Source organism: Lissotriton vulgaris, chromosome 6 (assembly GCF_964263255.1).
Source record: "Lissotriton vulgaris chromosome 6, aLisVul1.2, whole genome shotgun sequence".
In the NCBI taxonomy this organism is placed as follows: domain Eukaryota; kingdom Metazoa; phylum Chordata; class Amphibia; order Caudata; family Salamandridae; genus Lissotriton; species Lissotriton vulgaris.
The window spans coordinates 330549943-330566194 of NC_141694.1; the positions used below are offsets into that span (position 1 = coordinate 330549943).

Consider the following 16252-nt stretch of genomic DNA (forward strand, 5'->3'; position numbering starts at 1 on the left):
TGAAGCCATGAGTTTCAAAGTTGAGTTAGTGAAAAAAGGTATACGTGCAGATATCTTAGGGGCAGAGGGGTCAACAAAAACCCCCGGAGATTATACCAAGCCTGCTTTAATGAACATTGGATTAGACTCTTTGGATAGCCACGATGTTCTAGTTTTTAGCAAGCACATCAGCCTCCCGAAAGTAGTCCTCCCGGAATTGGCAGTTCCTGCGAATACGCAAGAACTGACCAAAAGGGAGGCCATCCTTGAGGCCCCCAGGATGGTGGCTGGTATATTCAAAAAGTGTATTACGTGCTGTGGGTTTCGTATACAGCTTAGTAGCTAACTTCCCATCATGTGGGATAATTGTCAAATCCAAAAGTCAGCACTCTCACTGCTGGCTTGTGAAGTGAAATTCAGATCCTGGGAGCAGGTATTCAGTCATTTTTGAAAATCATTTATAGTGGTGTCCCCGGTCCAAATGAAAAACATATCATCAATATATTGGTGCCAATGGCGCACACTCTGAAAAAAAGGGTTGTTAATCGGGTTGTAGATGTACGGCTGTTCAAAGTTGACGACATACAGAATCGCTAAATTGGGGGCATAAGAAGCCCCCATAGATGTCACATTAATTTGCAAATAAAAGACTCCATCAAACTCAAATAATTAAGAGTCAGGGAGCTCATCAATAACTCAATAATAAAGTCAGTGGGTACAGTTACTGGACCAGGCAGAGTCTACAATACACGTCTGATGACCTTTATACTTTCCAATTGCAGTATGTTAGTGTATATGGAATCAATGTCCAAACACACTAATAGCTCATTTTGTGTGTCAAAATACATCTGTTTTAACTGATGGATGATATCACCACTGTCTCGTACATAACTGCTAGTTCGAAAAGCCAGATCTTTGATAAATACATCACTATATTTACACAAAGGCTTATAGACCGACCCCCAGCCAGAGACTATGGGTCGGCCTGGGGGGGTTAGTGAGATTTTTATGCACCTTGGGGACGATGTACAGGACTGGGGTAGGAGGTGCCTTGGTGTTTAAGATATCAAACTCTTTGCTGCTCAAAAAAACATTAAGTGTTGCTTCAGAAGTGGTCATTAAGATAAGTCTGAATATCCCCAAGGGGATTACCTCAGAGCGGTGTAATGATTAACATTAGAAAGTTATTGGTGGATTTCAGATTTGTACATTTCAATTGGTTGAACCTCTGACAACACTGAGAGAGCAGAGCGCTGGGCCATGGACTTGGACATTCCCATGGAGGAGAAGGGCTAGGCGAAAATCCTTGCAAGGGCCCTTAAGATCTTGAAAAATGCCAGATTCAAAAGAATTGATTTTTACGTTCTTCATCGGGCATACCTCACTCCGGAGCGTATTAACCGATACTTCCACAGGGTGGCTGCAGGATGCCCACACTTTAGAGAACCTGGAGCAAAAATGCTACACATGTTCTGGGACTGCCCAACATTACACACTTATTGGCAGGAGGTCACATCTGAAGGGGCGAAAGTAACTGAAAGCGTGGTTCCCTGCGCGCCGACTATCTACCTCCTTAGTCTGTTTTCCCACACCTCTAAAACAAGGGTTACTGACAGATTCCAAGACGTTACCCTGGCCAAACAAGAAAAAAGGAACTAGAAACTCTGGGTGGGATGCGAAAGCAGAGTATTAATCAGGAGCGAGCGCAAGGGAATAGGTTCAATTGAGCAGGCCAGGTGCTGGGAAGCCCTAGTAGATGGTATGAAAGACCCCGAACCAGAGTTAGGCGAGCCTTTGCCATCGATACAATCTCCGCCGGAGAGCCCAACACATCGAGGCACTGGGGGAATAGGGATGGGTCAATTAGCTGAATACAAACAAACCAAAATGAGAGAGGCGTCCTAAAGATATCCGCGAGAGACTGGAGTGAGGCAGATGGGGACTAAAGATGGGATAGAGATGTGTCACTATAAATAATTGGTTCCCGAATGTGACCTGCAGTGGGGCACGGGAGGGGGGGATTTCTTAAAGGCATGTTTGTGTATGAGATAATGCACAGATATACATGGCAGTCTGTAAAAACGATTGCACTATATGATAAATGGGAAGAAGAGTCACAGATATTATATACGTATATCATCCACACGTAACACAAAACAATAAAATATATTTTTTAAAACAAAAAAACAGGGTTCCTGTGTTGTTGCGGGGGGATACAAAACGGGTTTGGAGGCTCCCAGGGGATGGCTGACTAGGCAGTTCTCTGGCCTTGGATGCCACGAGAATCGTAGGGGTGGAGTTCACAGCCAAGAAGGGGCTGGGAAGTCAGTTGCCCGTGATGGCTTTGCTGGAAAGGTTGTGGCTGGTAGCCCCTACTGTAGCTACGGAAGAAGCAAAAAGAAGAGTGAGGCCGGCGGGGGGCCATGACAAGTCTCAACGATGGAGCAGTGACACTACTCTCCCTGAAGCGCTCAAGCACTGAGTCAACCTCTTCTCTAAAAAGGAGAGTGCCATCACAGGGCATGTCCATGAGGGATGTCTGGACATCCCCAAAAAAGCCAGATGACCTCAGCCACTGATTAGTCAAAGATCCTGGCCAGCGAGCCTGTCGTGTCCAGCCTGCATCTGATGACAAACTTTACTGTGTCCCTGAAACTGGCAATGTATGCGTGCCTGGACTGTGATGTGTATGTGTGTGTGTGTGTTCCCTGCAATGACCCACTCACCTTCTAGGATCTTTGAAAAAAGGAAGCATTCTGCCTATGTCTTGCTGAACCTCACTTGAAGATCACAAAGCAGTCCTTTTACTGGACACTTATAAAAAGAAAAGTGTGCCCCGGGTACAGTCTCACTGCATATAGCTAAAAATATATATTTTGAAATCACTTGTTTTATCTTAAAGACTAAACATTTTTGCACATTTTGTGACAACATATCTTATACTGTGTTCCATCCAATTTTAAAATCATGATTTACATATTCATAGTGCGTTCTGTTGCAAACTGGGACCTCGTATTACTATAAATACTCAGAATCACAAAGTTGTAAAGGATGCGGGTAAATGGAAAGGGGGATTTGACCAACATGAAAGGCATTTTTATAAAATGTCAGAAAAGATAGATGTTCAGGCCTTTTCCAGAACTTGATAAGGATGGTGTGGCTTGGGGAACCTACAGAATCAGAATGAAGGGTCTTAGCTAAAGAATATTCTGCTTTACTAACGTAACATAAAATTCAGAACCCCAAACAAAATTAAATGTTGCTGCCCAGGTGCTCCTAAAACCCCTCAACAAGGTCTTTTTTAGAGCGTTGGTTGCAATCTGATATGCTTTGGGTGGGCATTTGGGGTGTGCCGTAAGGCAGGTGCCCACAGTGGCTCCTATGTAGCACAGCACTGAATCCGTCACTTCTCCCTACAGGTAGTGATCATGAAGTGACACAGTGCATGGAGTATCATAGTGGCCTTTATTTTACAATGCTTGATTGGCTGACAGTATTAGAAGAACATTCCAGCTGGTACCGATAGTGCATCTAGAGGATCTTGCATTATGTCTGTTTGAATTACGTGTGCATAAATGCAGGATGCATTTCGTTTAGTACGAAGATACTAAAGAGACAATCAAAGAGTCCAGCCACAGCAGAGTACAGCAAGACTGCAGTTTGGCCATGCAGGTAAGCAAATCACTGTGTTGGGTTGTACAAAACAATAGTTTTCAGAAATGTATAGGCATGACCGGTTTCCCTAGGTGCTGGCTGAGCGGGGGCCCAAACTCCACATCTACTCAAACTGAAAAAGCGCTGTTTTCAGTGAAAGATTTTCCTGTGTCCATTTCACATTTTGGATCTTTTCTTCTCCCAGGCACTAGGCCCACCCACACAACTGAGGTATAGGGAGACGTGGGGTAATGCTGGTAGGCAGGATATTTAGGTGGATCCCTGAAGACTCCAGTACTTTCCATCAAAAGTGAGGAACATTTTTATTTTAGCCAAAATGTGAAGCTTGCAAGAACTTCTGGGAAAGAAAACCTTGTGAGAACAATATAAGTAACACCACCCAGGACACCCCGTCTTGACGGCGAACGCCTCCTGGACGGCAAACGCCTCCTGTACGACGAGCGTCTTCTCGACGCCAAACGCTTGCGAGACTTCGACATCCTTATCGACGTCAAGGATCCCCTCGACGACGACCTCCTCCTCTTCGGCGACGGCGTATGGCGGTGTTGCCTCGACATCGAGCGCCGACGCCGGGCCGCCTCTCGACGTCGATGACTCGACGACGACGATGAAGATATCGTCAACAGCGATCTCGACGGTGGTCTAGTCCGGTCCCTCGACGCCGAACGTCAACGTCGCCTCGACCCAGAGCCCTTGGGAGACGGAGAACAGACTGCCATCATCCCTCTCGACGCCGTCGTCGGTGCAATCGACGCCGGCGGAAAACAGGGACGTTTGCTGGTCTTCCTACCCTTGGGGAGCCCCCTAGAGGCCTCAGCATGGGCAGGCCAGACCCACCTTGTGCCTTCAGCCCTCTCTCTTCCAGGCCTTGGAGCCTGATCTTCATCCTGTTCCTCACGGTCCTGCTGGTAAAGGACTGGCAAATGTCGCACTCCTCAGGGGCATGAGATGAGGGTAGGCAGAGGATACACACATCATGTGGGTCCGACTTGGCCTTCTTCCTCGAGCACTCTGGGCATTTGTCAAGCACAGCAGGCATTGTGACAACCCAGAGAGTGCAGAAAGACACACCAGGAAGAAAACACCAAAGTACTTCAAATAAAACACTCTATAAACACTTGAAAAGTGAAACAATCTGAAAAAACACCCTAAAAAGGGAGAGCTCAATGCTCCAGGGTCCTGCTTGCAGGAGCCGTAAAAAAGAACTGAAAGTAAAAGGGACCTGCTGTGCATTCTGGGATACTGAGAGAGTTCTGGAAAGTTCTCTTAAAGGCACAGTATCCTGTTCTGAGCCACATAATGGCAGCCTATGGGGCTTGTCTGTCCACTACTTTCTCTATCATTCCAGAGGCTTTTGCTGGTAGGGGGAGGTTTTTTTTCTCTATGGAGAACACTGGACAGGCTGTGCTGTTTGTGGATTTTTGGTGGAATTTCTAGTTGAAGTACTGGACAGTGTAGCCTGTGGATATAGGCCGCATTATCTGTCTTTAAATTCTCTCTTAAGTGTCTGTGCAGGTCTGCATTTTTTGACAACTTAAGAGAATATTTTTGATTGCTTCGGGGTCCACGCACATGGGCGGGACTATTCACTAGATTATGACTATACACATAGATCCCCTTCTACAGAAGGGAAAATGACGGGGGCAGGGGTAAAGGGGTGTACACCACTGTGCGCAAATAAAATTTGATTATAAAATAAATTCTTTGAATGCAAAGATGTTCCCACTGTGGGAAGTCTTTAATCATGACTGTAAGCCGCCACTTCTTAACCTTTTGACTTATGTCCACCCTCACTTAAGTCCAAAGGGATGGTTGGAGGAATTCAACATTCTAAAATATTAAACAATATGCTTGACTCTAGCATATAACTTGGTCTAATTGCTCCTAATGTAGGCTTTTTTTGACAGTGATACTTTACATCTTTGGCATGTTTGATGTAACACCCTAAGTGGCCATTAGTATGCCCAGATGCGAGTCCCTTGTTCACTGTGTCACTGGATCCAAGCTAGCCCCAACTGAAAAGGCCTAGCCAGGCCGAAAATGATCTTGGGTTGTTTGTGTTCGTTTCAGCGAGGGCCTGTCTTGACAGTTCAGACTGGACTGTACCTATTGCTTCAGGACCAAGCCTCAGTTGCATATGGCTGGGTCTAATCTGAGGTGGCAAGGAGGGCAAAAGAACAACAGGTGGAATACTACCCAAAGAGATTGCCTGGGGTTAGACTTATAGCAAGTATCCTTTCCATTAACATCTCTGTGTGTGCTGCTTCAACTGAGGCAACCAACAATTCATACCAGATTCTGATTCCTCTGCGTCCTCCCACAAATCAAGATAAGGATAGCAACCTCATTTTTTGCTTACGATTTTAAATTCTTTCACATTTACAGAGTGTTTTAAAATTTTAATTTTTCAATTTCACTTTTTATGAATATGTACTTTGCTATTTATTTCACACAAAAAGAGGATCAGAGAACTTTGAGACCACCAAAGGCTGAATCCCCACTATACAACTCGAAAACACAATAGAAAGCCACTGGGTCTAGTACAAAAATGAAGAGTTGGGGTATCCTTTCTTAGGACAATTCCCCTCACCCACCCGAGGGTGGCATGCTTCATCATGGGGGATCTCCTCGGACTACAAACCTAGTCGTAGTCCGGGCTACAAACCCCTCTCTGACAGGGAGGAGCTCAGGGATGTTTTGATAGAAATAGTGAGGTAGACTAAACCTCTAGATGAGCGGGGTCTGGGAGGGGGTAAGTAAGCAAGTGAAGTGTAGTTAAAACTAGCTCTACATTAACAACACACAGTCCCATACACACTCTGAAGGGAAGAGTCTCAGTTGTTAGGCACTATACATATTGCACAAGTTACTACTTGTGTAACGATATATCTGTAAGAGACATTAGTTAGTGATAGATTCCTTACCTTAGAATATCCCCAGGCGTCAGACTGGATCCGGAAATTTTTGTGTAGCAATACCCCTGCGCGTCAGTAGGCGTCGTCCGCGGCTCCGCGTCCGTCGTCGGCGCTGTTAGCGCCGGAATGACTTCGGAGTACTTAGACGCCGCCCATGCGCGCTGACGTTAGTTCTGATACACAGCTTTTCCGCGCCAGATATGCAGAGCCATGATAGAACAAACACTGGTGCCATGAAACTAGGGCCCTGAAAGGGGATGACCTTAACCCTAGATATCGGTTCGCAGAACGGGGAGGATGGGTGGGTCGGTAAGGAATCTATCACTAACTAATGTCTCTTACAGATATATCGTTACACAAGTAGTAACTTGTGCATCTGAAAGAGACACGGTAGTGATAGATTCCTTAACTTAGAATAGATACCCCAGCAATACCAACCCCGGTGGTGGGTCTGCAAACCAATAAACACACCAGAAAGTCCTGGAGGACGGAACAGCTAAAGAAGCCATCCCATCCGGACTTGGCTGTCCAGGCAGTAGTGTCTTGCAAACGTGTGCAGCGAGGCCCACGTAGCTGCCTGGCAAATGTCCTGCAAGGCCCAGGGCAGTTGTAGTCGCAGTAACCTGAGTAGAATGAGCCCGCAATCCAGCAGGGGGCTCCTTTTTGTCCATGGAGTAACATGCCTGGATACACAAGATGATCCACCGCGAGATGGTCCTCTTGTGCATCCCCTTTCCCTTCTTAGCGCCCACGTAACCAACAAAGAGTTGGTCATCCACCCGGAACTGGCGTGTGCAATCTAGATAATAAGAGAACGCACGTTTTGGGTCCAGACGGTGGAGCCTCTCTTCCTCTTTCGTGGGATGCGGAGGCGGAAAGAAGGTGGGCAAGGTAATGGACTGCCCGATGTGGAAGGCCGTGACAACCTTGGGCAGGAAAGAGGGTCTTGTCCGCAACGCAACCTTGTCCGGATGGACAGAGAGGAAAGGAGGTGTAGATGAAAGAGCCTGGAGCTCACTCACTCTCCTGGCAGAGGTGATGGCCACCAGGAAAGCAGTCTTCAAAGTAAGAAGACGGAGAGGACAGTTATGGAGCGGCTCAAGGGAGCACACATTAGGTAAGTAAGAACAAGATTCAAGTCCCACTGGGGCATCAAGAAGGGAACAGGAGGGAACATGTGTGTGATGCCCTTCAAAAACCTATTTACAATGGGGGACTTGAATAAGGAAGGCTGATCAGGTAGCCGTAAGAAGGCGGAAAGTGCAGAAAGGTACCCCTTGAGAGTGCCCAGAGCAAAGCCCTGCCGGGCAAGAGAAAGAAGAAAGAGGAGAACCTCAGAAAGGGGTGCAGAGAGTGGGTCCACAGCCTTTGCTGTGCACCATGCCACAAATCTGTTCCACCCGCAGGCGTATAACGACTTTGTGGAGGGACGCCTGGCTGCCAGAATGATATCACAGACTTCGGGAGGCAAGTCAAATAGCTTCAACTGCCGCAGCTCAATCTCCAAGCTTGTAGGTGGAGACTGGACAGGTTTGGGTGCAGAACCGTCCCCTGCTGCTGCGACAGAAGGTCCTCCCGAAGAGGCAGACGAATCGGGGGATCGACTGGCATGTTGAGTAGCTCGGGATACCAGTATCTTCGAGCCCAGTCCGGAGCCACAAGAATAACCTGGGCCCGGTCACGCCTGATCTTCAGCACTCTGGGCAGAAGTGGTATAGGCGGAAAGGCGTACAATAGACCGCAACTCCACTAGCGACGAAAAACGTCTCCGAGCGAGTGCCGCCTTGGAAATTCCAACGTGCAGAACTGATGACATTGCGCGTTCTCTTCTGTGGCGAATAGATCTAACCTAGGCTCTCCCCACTGCTGAAAGAGGCGTTGCGCCACGTCCGAGTTCAGACGCCATTAGTGATCCATCATGCACAGACGGCCGAGTTCGTCCGCCCTGGCATTCAGAGAGCCTGCCATGTGTTGAACCACCAGAGTCACTCCCTGATGTTCCAGCGATTGCCAGAGGTGCAGAGCCTCCTGGCAGAGGGTCCACAACCCCACCCCGCTCTGTTTGTTGCAGTACCACATGGCGGTGGTGTTGTCCGTGAACACCTGCACTACACTCCCCCGGACAGAGGGGAGGAATGCCTTCAGTGCTAGACAAATCGCCCGCAGCTCCAAAACGTTGATATGGAGCCGGGACTCCGCCGGAGACCAGAGGCGTCTGATCTCCGCCTCTCCCATGTGGCCTCCCCAGCCCTGGAGGTGTGCGTCCGTCACAACCACGTGCTCCGGGTGGGGTAGGGAGAGGGATCTGCCACTGACCCAATCGCGGTCCGTGAGCCACCACTGCAGTTGTCTCGTAGTGCCCTCCGAGATCAAGACATGATCGGACAAGTTGCCCTGATGCTGGGCCCACTGAAACTTCAGGTCCCACTGCAGAGCCCGCATCCGCCACCTGGCGTGATGCACCAAAAGGATGCAGGAGGCCATCAGCCCCAGAAGCCGCAGCATCAACCTGACCGAGACTCGGGATAAAGGCTGAAAGATTGGAATCAAGAGCCTGTATATCCCGAACCCGCTGTTCGGGTGGGTAGACCTGAAACTGCACCGAGTCTAGAACCGCTCCGATGAAGAGGAACTTCCGAGAGGGACACAGGTGCGACTTCGGCACGTTGATGGAGAACCCCAGCAAGTGCAGGAGGTCGGTCGTAGTCTGGAGGTGGCTGACGACTGTCTGGGGCGAGCCCGTCTTCAACAACCAGTCGTCGAGGTAGTGGAAGACTGACACCCCTAACCTGCGCAGATGAGCTGCGACCACCGCCCTTACCTTCGTGAACACCCGACGGGCGCTGGTAAGGCCGAAGGGGAGCACGGTAAACTGAAAGTGCTCGTGGCCTACAGTGAACTGCAGGTAACGCCGGTGGGCCGGGAGGACGGGGATGTGAAAATATGCCAAAAGTCCAACCCTACCAGCCAGTCTTCAGGGTCCAGAGCAGCTATGACCTGAGCCAAAGTCAGCATCTTGAACTTCTCCTTCCGGAGGAAGCCGTTGAGGCTCCGTAGGTCCAAGATAGGGCGTAGGCCCCCTTTGCCCTTCTTGGGTACCAGAAAGTAGTGAGTAACAACCACACCCTACTTCTGGCCCAGGAACGCGCTCGATGGCCCCCTTGGCCAAGAGGGCCGTGACTTCCTCTTGCAGTAGTTGCAAGTGATCCCCCGACACGTGGTGGAATTGCGGTGGCATGGCTGGAGGGGTCGCCTCGAACGGGAGGGTGTAGGCCCTTCGGACAATATGCAGCACCCACCTGTTCGATGTGACAGTGTGACAGTGGGAGAGGTGATGGCGAACCCTGCCTCCCACAGGCGTCACATGAGCCTGAAAACTCGGACTAGGAAGGTTTTGAGGCAGGTGCCGCAGAGGGAGGTGTGGACTGGCCTCGCCATTGTCCCCGACCGCCGCCACGGCGGTTCCCACAGCCTCCACCACGCTGTTGAACATTCTGCGGCGCGTGGCTGGCAGCACTTGTGGGGGCGCCCCTTCCTTGGCCACGAAAGGAGCGAAAGGTACACGATTGCTGGCTTGTGGCCGAGAGGCCCAAGGACTTGGCCGTAGCCCTGGGGTCCTTAAAACGCTCAAGCGCATGGTCTGCCTTGTCGCCAAAGAGGCGACGGCCATCGAACAGCATGTCCAGAAGTGTGGCCTGGACATCGGCCGAAAAGTTGGCGGACCTCAACCAGGAGTGGCGTCGAACCGCCACTGTCGTTGCCATCGCCCTGCCCAGTGAGTCCGCGGTATCCAGCCCACACAGGATGGAATATCGCGCTGCATCTCGGACCTCCTCCGGACATTGTGGCAGCACGTCCGCGATCGCGTCCCACAGGGTGTGGGTGTAGCGGCCCAAGAGACAGGCGGTATTGACAGACCACAGCCCTGAGCTTAGGGACGAGAACACTTTCTTCCCGAACTGTTCATATCTCTTGGATTCCCGATCGGGCGGAGCCGATGGGAATGCGGTCTGGGAAGTGGAGGCCTGGTTAACCAGGCTCTCGGGGTGGGATGGGTGGACAAAAAGCAGGGGTCGCCCGGGGCCGGGCGGTAGCGTCTGGCCAAATTCCTATCCACAGCCGGACCTGCGGCGGGCTTGGACCAAGTGCCCACAAGAACGTCACACAAGGCCTCATTGAACGGCAGCAGAGGCTCACTGGAGCTTGAATGCGGTTTGAGGACCTCAGTTGGGAGGTTAGTCCTCACGGCCGCGGCAGGGAGCTCAAGGTTTAAGGCCTTGGCCGCCCTTGTCAAAACCACACTGTAAGTAGACCCCTCCTCCGAAGCCACGGTTGGAGGGGAGACAAATCCAGTGTCTGGCAAAGTGTCAATACCACTGGCCTCCCCAAGCTCATATGTCCAGTCCTGTTGAGACTGGCACTCCAGTGCCAGAGGGTCCTCAGACCCCTCCCAATCTCCCTCATCACCCGTCTCCTGTAAAACAGGATTAACAGACGGGGCCTCCACATGGAAATAAAAATCTCCAAAGGCCGTCTGATGCAGCGCCCAGCGGCGCCGTTCCGGCGCCAGAGTCGGACCAAAGGGAACAGTGGGGACTGTGTCCACAGTGGGCGCCGGGGGTGCCACCCTTGGGGCCGGCGCCTGTGAGGTCGTGAGGTCGACCGGCGACGACCCGGATCCGGAAGGGAATCCAGTGAGGTCCTGCAGCGCCGGGACCGAAGTCGCTGGCGGTGTCGGGGCCGAAGCATCCGACCCGCCAGGGCCTCCAGCCGGGACCGTTGGGCCCGGAGGCACCACGGAACCAGACTGAGGAGGAAGGGACCTCATGGCCATGAGGTACTGCTCGATCTCCTCCGGCGTCGTGCCGTGCCCAGGGACCCGAAGGTGGGGGGCAGGCGGCGACGCTTGCGACTTCCTCGGAGCCGCGTGGGCGGTGTCGCCCGAACCCCCGGCCGCATCGTGCGAGCGTCGGGGTGGGTCGGAGGAACGATGACACCTCTCCGACCTCTCATGCCTCTTACCTGAGGACTTGGATCCTGACGACCGATGTCCACTCCCGGAGCTGCGATGACTCCGACCCCGCGACCGGTCCCTCGACCTCCCGTGGGACCGGGACCAGGACCTGGAACGGTGCGGGCCGACTGCCGGAGCTCGAGTCGCTTACGGGACCGCTCCCGCCTAGCTTTAGACGTCAGGGCCCGGCAGTCAGAGCAGGTGCGGTCGTCGTGGTCGAGGCCTTAACACTTCAGGCACCGGCGATGGGGGTCCGTAACCGACATCAGTCGGTCGCACTTCGAACAGGGTTTGAACCCGGGCATCTCTACCGGCACCGATAGAGTCTAGGACTCGAGGAAAGAGATGATCAAAAAGATCAAAAAGTTTAGTCAAAAAATTACTAGGGGTAGTGCTTCTCTGGATCTGCGCTAGCTGTAGCAGAAAAAAAAAAGAACTGACGTCAGAGCGCATGGGCGGCGTCTAAGTACTCCGACGACGTCATTCTGGCGCTAACAACAACGGACGCGGAGCCGTGGACGACGCCTACCGACGCGCATGGGTATTGCTACGCAAAAATTTCCAGATCCAGTCTGGCGCCTGGGGATATTCCAAGGTAAGGAATCTATCACTAACCTGTCTCTTTCAGATGTACACATTCAAGGTCAGAAAGCAACCTATCCACTATGGATGAAGAGAAAATGGATTATAATGTACCAAAACACACTGCACCATGCACACTATGGGAAGGAAAGGCTTCCAGCCACCGGGGACTGTATATAATTTGCAAGGGCAAAGTCAATAGTAAACATTCTTACAATGGGTTAAGGTAAAAAGATGTGTATCACTTTATTCCAATCAGGGGCTACAAAATGTCAGTCATAGCATTACCTTTTATGAGGGAGGGGTAGTAGCCAGTTTCCACTGGGTGCATACGCAAACCAGTAGACATGTAGGTGAAACAAAATAAGGGAGCCCCTACAGTAAGCTCAGATTGTTGAGCACACCAGGGTAAGACCCCTCTGTCCCTACACCCTGCACGAAATGCAATTTCACAGAGTAGCTTAAGACTTTTCTTTTACTGCAGTACTGGCCATCACACTCACATGATGTAGCTTTCTGTTGAGTGTGAAAAAATGCTAAAACGAATGAGTGCTTTACATATTCTGATAATATATCAATAGCATTCATTGTCATGAAGAAGTCTCATAAATATGAAAACCTACGTGATATGAGGTCAAAACTTTTTTTCTCTTCTGGATTAGTTTTCACTTGGCAGGTTAATAGATTGAGTTTTGCAGGAGGTCCTTTAGCCTAATTCAAGAAAGAAAAATTAAAAACATTCAGTGAAAATATTCACAATTTCACAACAAAATCTATTTTATTGTATCTGGGAAACACAAAAACTAAAATGACATTTTTAACACAAGAAAATTTCTGTTTGCTTATCAAAACAGAAGAAATAGCCTAGACATGACACTTAACGTCACACTTACTAGCAGGGTCTCCCTGATCTCCTGATGGCTTGTGTTCCTTCCAGTTCTTAATTTGAGCAGTGGTTTCCGGTGATCGGAACCAGCATACTTGTCAGCAGCGGCACTTATGACAGTCTGCCACATGGTGGCACTGTTTGTCTAATTTACAGATGAGCAGAACAGTTGTTTATTATTACAATATACATTAGAAATTACTAATACCTGCCCCCAAGCTATTATTATAGCTTTCAGGGCCTTGAATATTAAGAATTGTCACACTTGTAGGAGTTTGATGGTTAGTAGATGTGTTGGTACTGTTGTTGGCAGCGATGTCAGGAGCAATGGGTGGTGCAAGCTTCAGAGGCCTCCTGATGAGGCCCATGGCAAATTAAGCACTGGTTCCTCCCACCTCAGACTCTGGGTAGAGGGCACATGAGCAGCCGATACCGAGGACACACAAGACGTGTGAAATGTAAGAGGTGGCACAGTTTGAGTGGAAGATGCATCGATCCAGAAGGGTACAGAAGGCAGGAGTTTGAGCAGGATAGATGGGTGCCTGGCAGGCATGCTTAAGCTATTAATGTCAGTGGACAGTCCATCACTACCTGGACTAGAGTCCAGGCTGCATTAGGGCTAAGAGTGTGCGTGTGTGCACATGCTTGTGTGAACAGCCAGAAAATCACAAGTGAAAGACACATTCGTCGGCTGGCCAGCTTTACTAATCTGCAAATGTAGTTTTGTAGGACATGCCAACAAGGACGGCTTTATTTTTTCTAATTGCTATTTTTGACAGAAATATATGTAGTTATTAATGTCATTGATTGGGTGCGCTGAAAGCGAAGAAGAGCTGTGAAGATTTGCGAAAACTCTTAGTCTCTTTTAAATAGAATTTGAGGCATCTTTGAACGTCTAGCGAATGTAAAACTCTTTCCGCCGCCATTGTTGTTTGAGGAAAGGAACGTTTTAACACCAATGGCTCATTCAAATGAAAGTCAGTTGTCACTTAGGAATAAATTCAGGATTAGTCCTAAGGATTAGTCCTAAGAATCAGTCTGTCTGCTTTAAACTGTAGAAAAGGATCTTGAATCGTTGGAGCCTGCAGCTCTCCTACTCTTCTCGCAGAAGTTAGAGAAATGAGAAGCGCCACCTTCCATGACAGGAATTTAAGGTCCGCCCAGTGTATAGGCTCGAAAGGATGCTTCATCAATTGTGACAATTGCAAAAAACACAGTTGATGGACAGAATGTAGACCAATGTCATACATTCAACCCAGTACAAGGATCTGGGCCTAAATCCATCGTTTTCTTGCACTCCACACCACCCTGGGTTAGACACTGGCTATATGCAAATCAGCTCTGACCCTGTGCCTCATGGGAACAGTCCAGTCCGAACTACCAAGCCATGTCTTTCCCAGACCGGAATCAAGCATCCAAGGACCGGTTTCTCGCTATCAGCCTTCTTCAGCCTGGATAGCTTGACTCCAGTGGTGTGGAGAGCCTGGGACTCACGTCTGAGTATACCCAGCACACTCGGGGTGAAAATTGCAAAAAACACAGTTGATGGACAGAATGTAGAACAATGTCATACATTCAACCCAGTACAAGGATCTGGGCCTAAATCCATAGTTTTTTTGCACTCCACACCACCCTGGGTTAGACACTGGCTATATGCAAATCAGCTCTGACCCTGTGCCTCATGGGAACAGTCCAGTCCGAACTACCAAGCCATGTCTTTCCCAGACCGGAATCAAGCATCCAAGGACCGGTTTCTGGCTATCAGCCTTCATCAGCCTGGATAGTCCTTCTTTTTTGGGGTCATTTCTGCTGTGTTGTGTTACACAATCTCCAAAGCGCCGGGACGCCACTTGGCTGCGGCATCTGTGCGCTATACAAAATAAAATAACATAACATAACATAACATAGCTTGACTCCAGTGGTGTGGAGAGCGGGTGTGCTGGATATACTCAGACGTGAGTCTCAGGCTCTCCACACCACTGGAGTCAAGCTAAAAACCTACATAAGGAGAGCAGGCCCAACACTAAGAAGGCATTCAGGTGGTTCGACTCCACGTGTTCTAAAGCACATGGGGCTCTCCTAAAGGCCCTAAAGTGGACCCCAAGGGACAGGGCCCTAGTGTCCTCCCTTCGTAAGGAACATAAACGGGCAACAACTACACGTAAAAATAAAATTAAAGAGGAGGCATGGGACAACCTGCAGTCAATTGACGTGCTAAAGGACAGAAGAAAATTCTGGGCAACCATAAATCATTCCTTTTTCCTGGAAAAAGACAACGTAGACACAGACTGTGTAATCCCGGATGATGCGTGGCTCAAACATTTTATGAGCATCTATAGTGACAAGGACCACCAAGAGTTAAATCCGTTGGTTCCACTTTGGGCCGCCCTTTACAACCTGTTAAATTTGAATTAGCGGATGTAGAAAAGGCCATTTGAGAAACAATGAAACATAAGACACCAGTCCCCGAAGGGGTTCCTGCTGATCTTTACATATTGTACCCCACTTTTTGGGCAAGGATTTTAACTAATGTATTTAATGCAGCATCCCTAGCGGGTTTTCCCCCCTCTTGGGCCTCTTCAATAATTGTACCCATATTTAAAAAAGGAAGGAGAGGGGGCCCCGCCTCTTACAGACCCATCTCCCTATTGGACTCTGCCGTCGAGATCATGGGTAGAGTCATTCTGCAGAAATTGGGAAATTGGATGTCTGACAGGGGGGTGCTCTCGAATCTCCAGTATGGATTCAGGCAACATAGAAGCACCATGGACCAGTGTTTGAACTTACATCTACTGATTAATAAATATACTACAGCTAAAGATGGTTACCTATACCTCGGGTTCAGGGACTTATCCTCAGCGTTCGATCTGGTGAACCGCTCCAAACTATGGAATATCCTCCTGGATTTGGGGATAGAGACACCTTTGGTTTACTTCCTAGGTGACCTACACCAGAATTTAACAGCAGCAGTTAGGGTTACGCAGGAGGGCAGGTGCACGAGCCATTTCAACTCTAGGCGGGGTGTCAGACAAGGCTGTATTTTGGCACCCCTTCTATTTACAATCTACATTAATGGATTGGAAAAATCCTTGTCTTGGGTCAGGGCGGACATTCCGCGTGCGGTGGGATCGGGTATACCGGTCCTCCTGTATGCGGATGATGCTGTGTTGATTGCCCGAACAGGGGTGGGCTTACAGAGGC

The 16252-nt window shown here is 49.6% G+C and overlaps 1 protein-coding gene across 2 annotated transcripts in view; it reads right to left on the reverse strand.

Moving 5' to 3' along the window:
• The window catches only part of ASAP2 (ArfGAP with SH3 domain, ankyrin repeat and PH domain 2), a 1186778-nt gene that overhangs the window by 713286 nt on the left and 457240 nt on the right, over positions 1–16252 (reverse strand). For both annotated transcript variants that reach the window (XM_086926365.1, XM_086926364.1), the window contains exon 12: positions 12789–12876. In XM_086926365.1, the coding sequence (XP_086782491.1) occupies positions 12789–12876 (88 nt within the window). The remainder of the gene's footprint in view (positions 1–12788; positions 12877–16252) is intronic.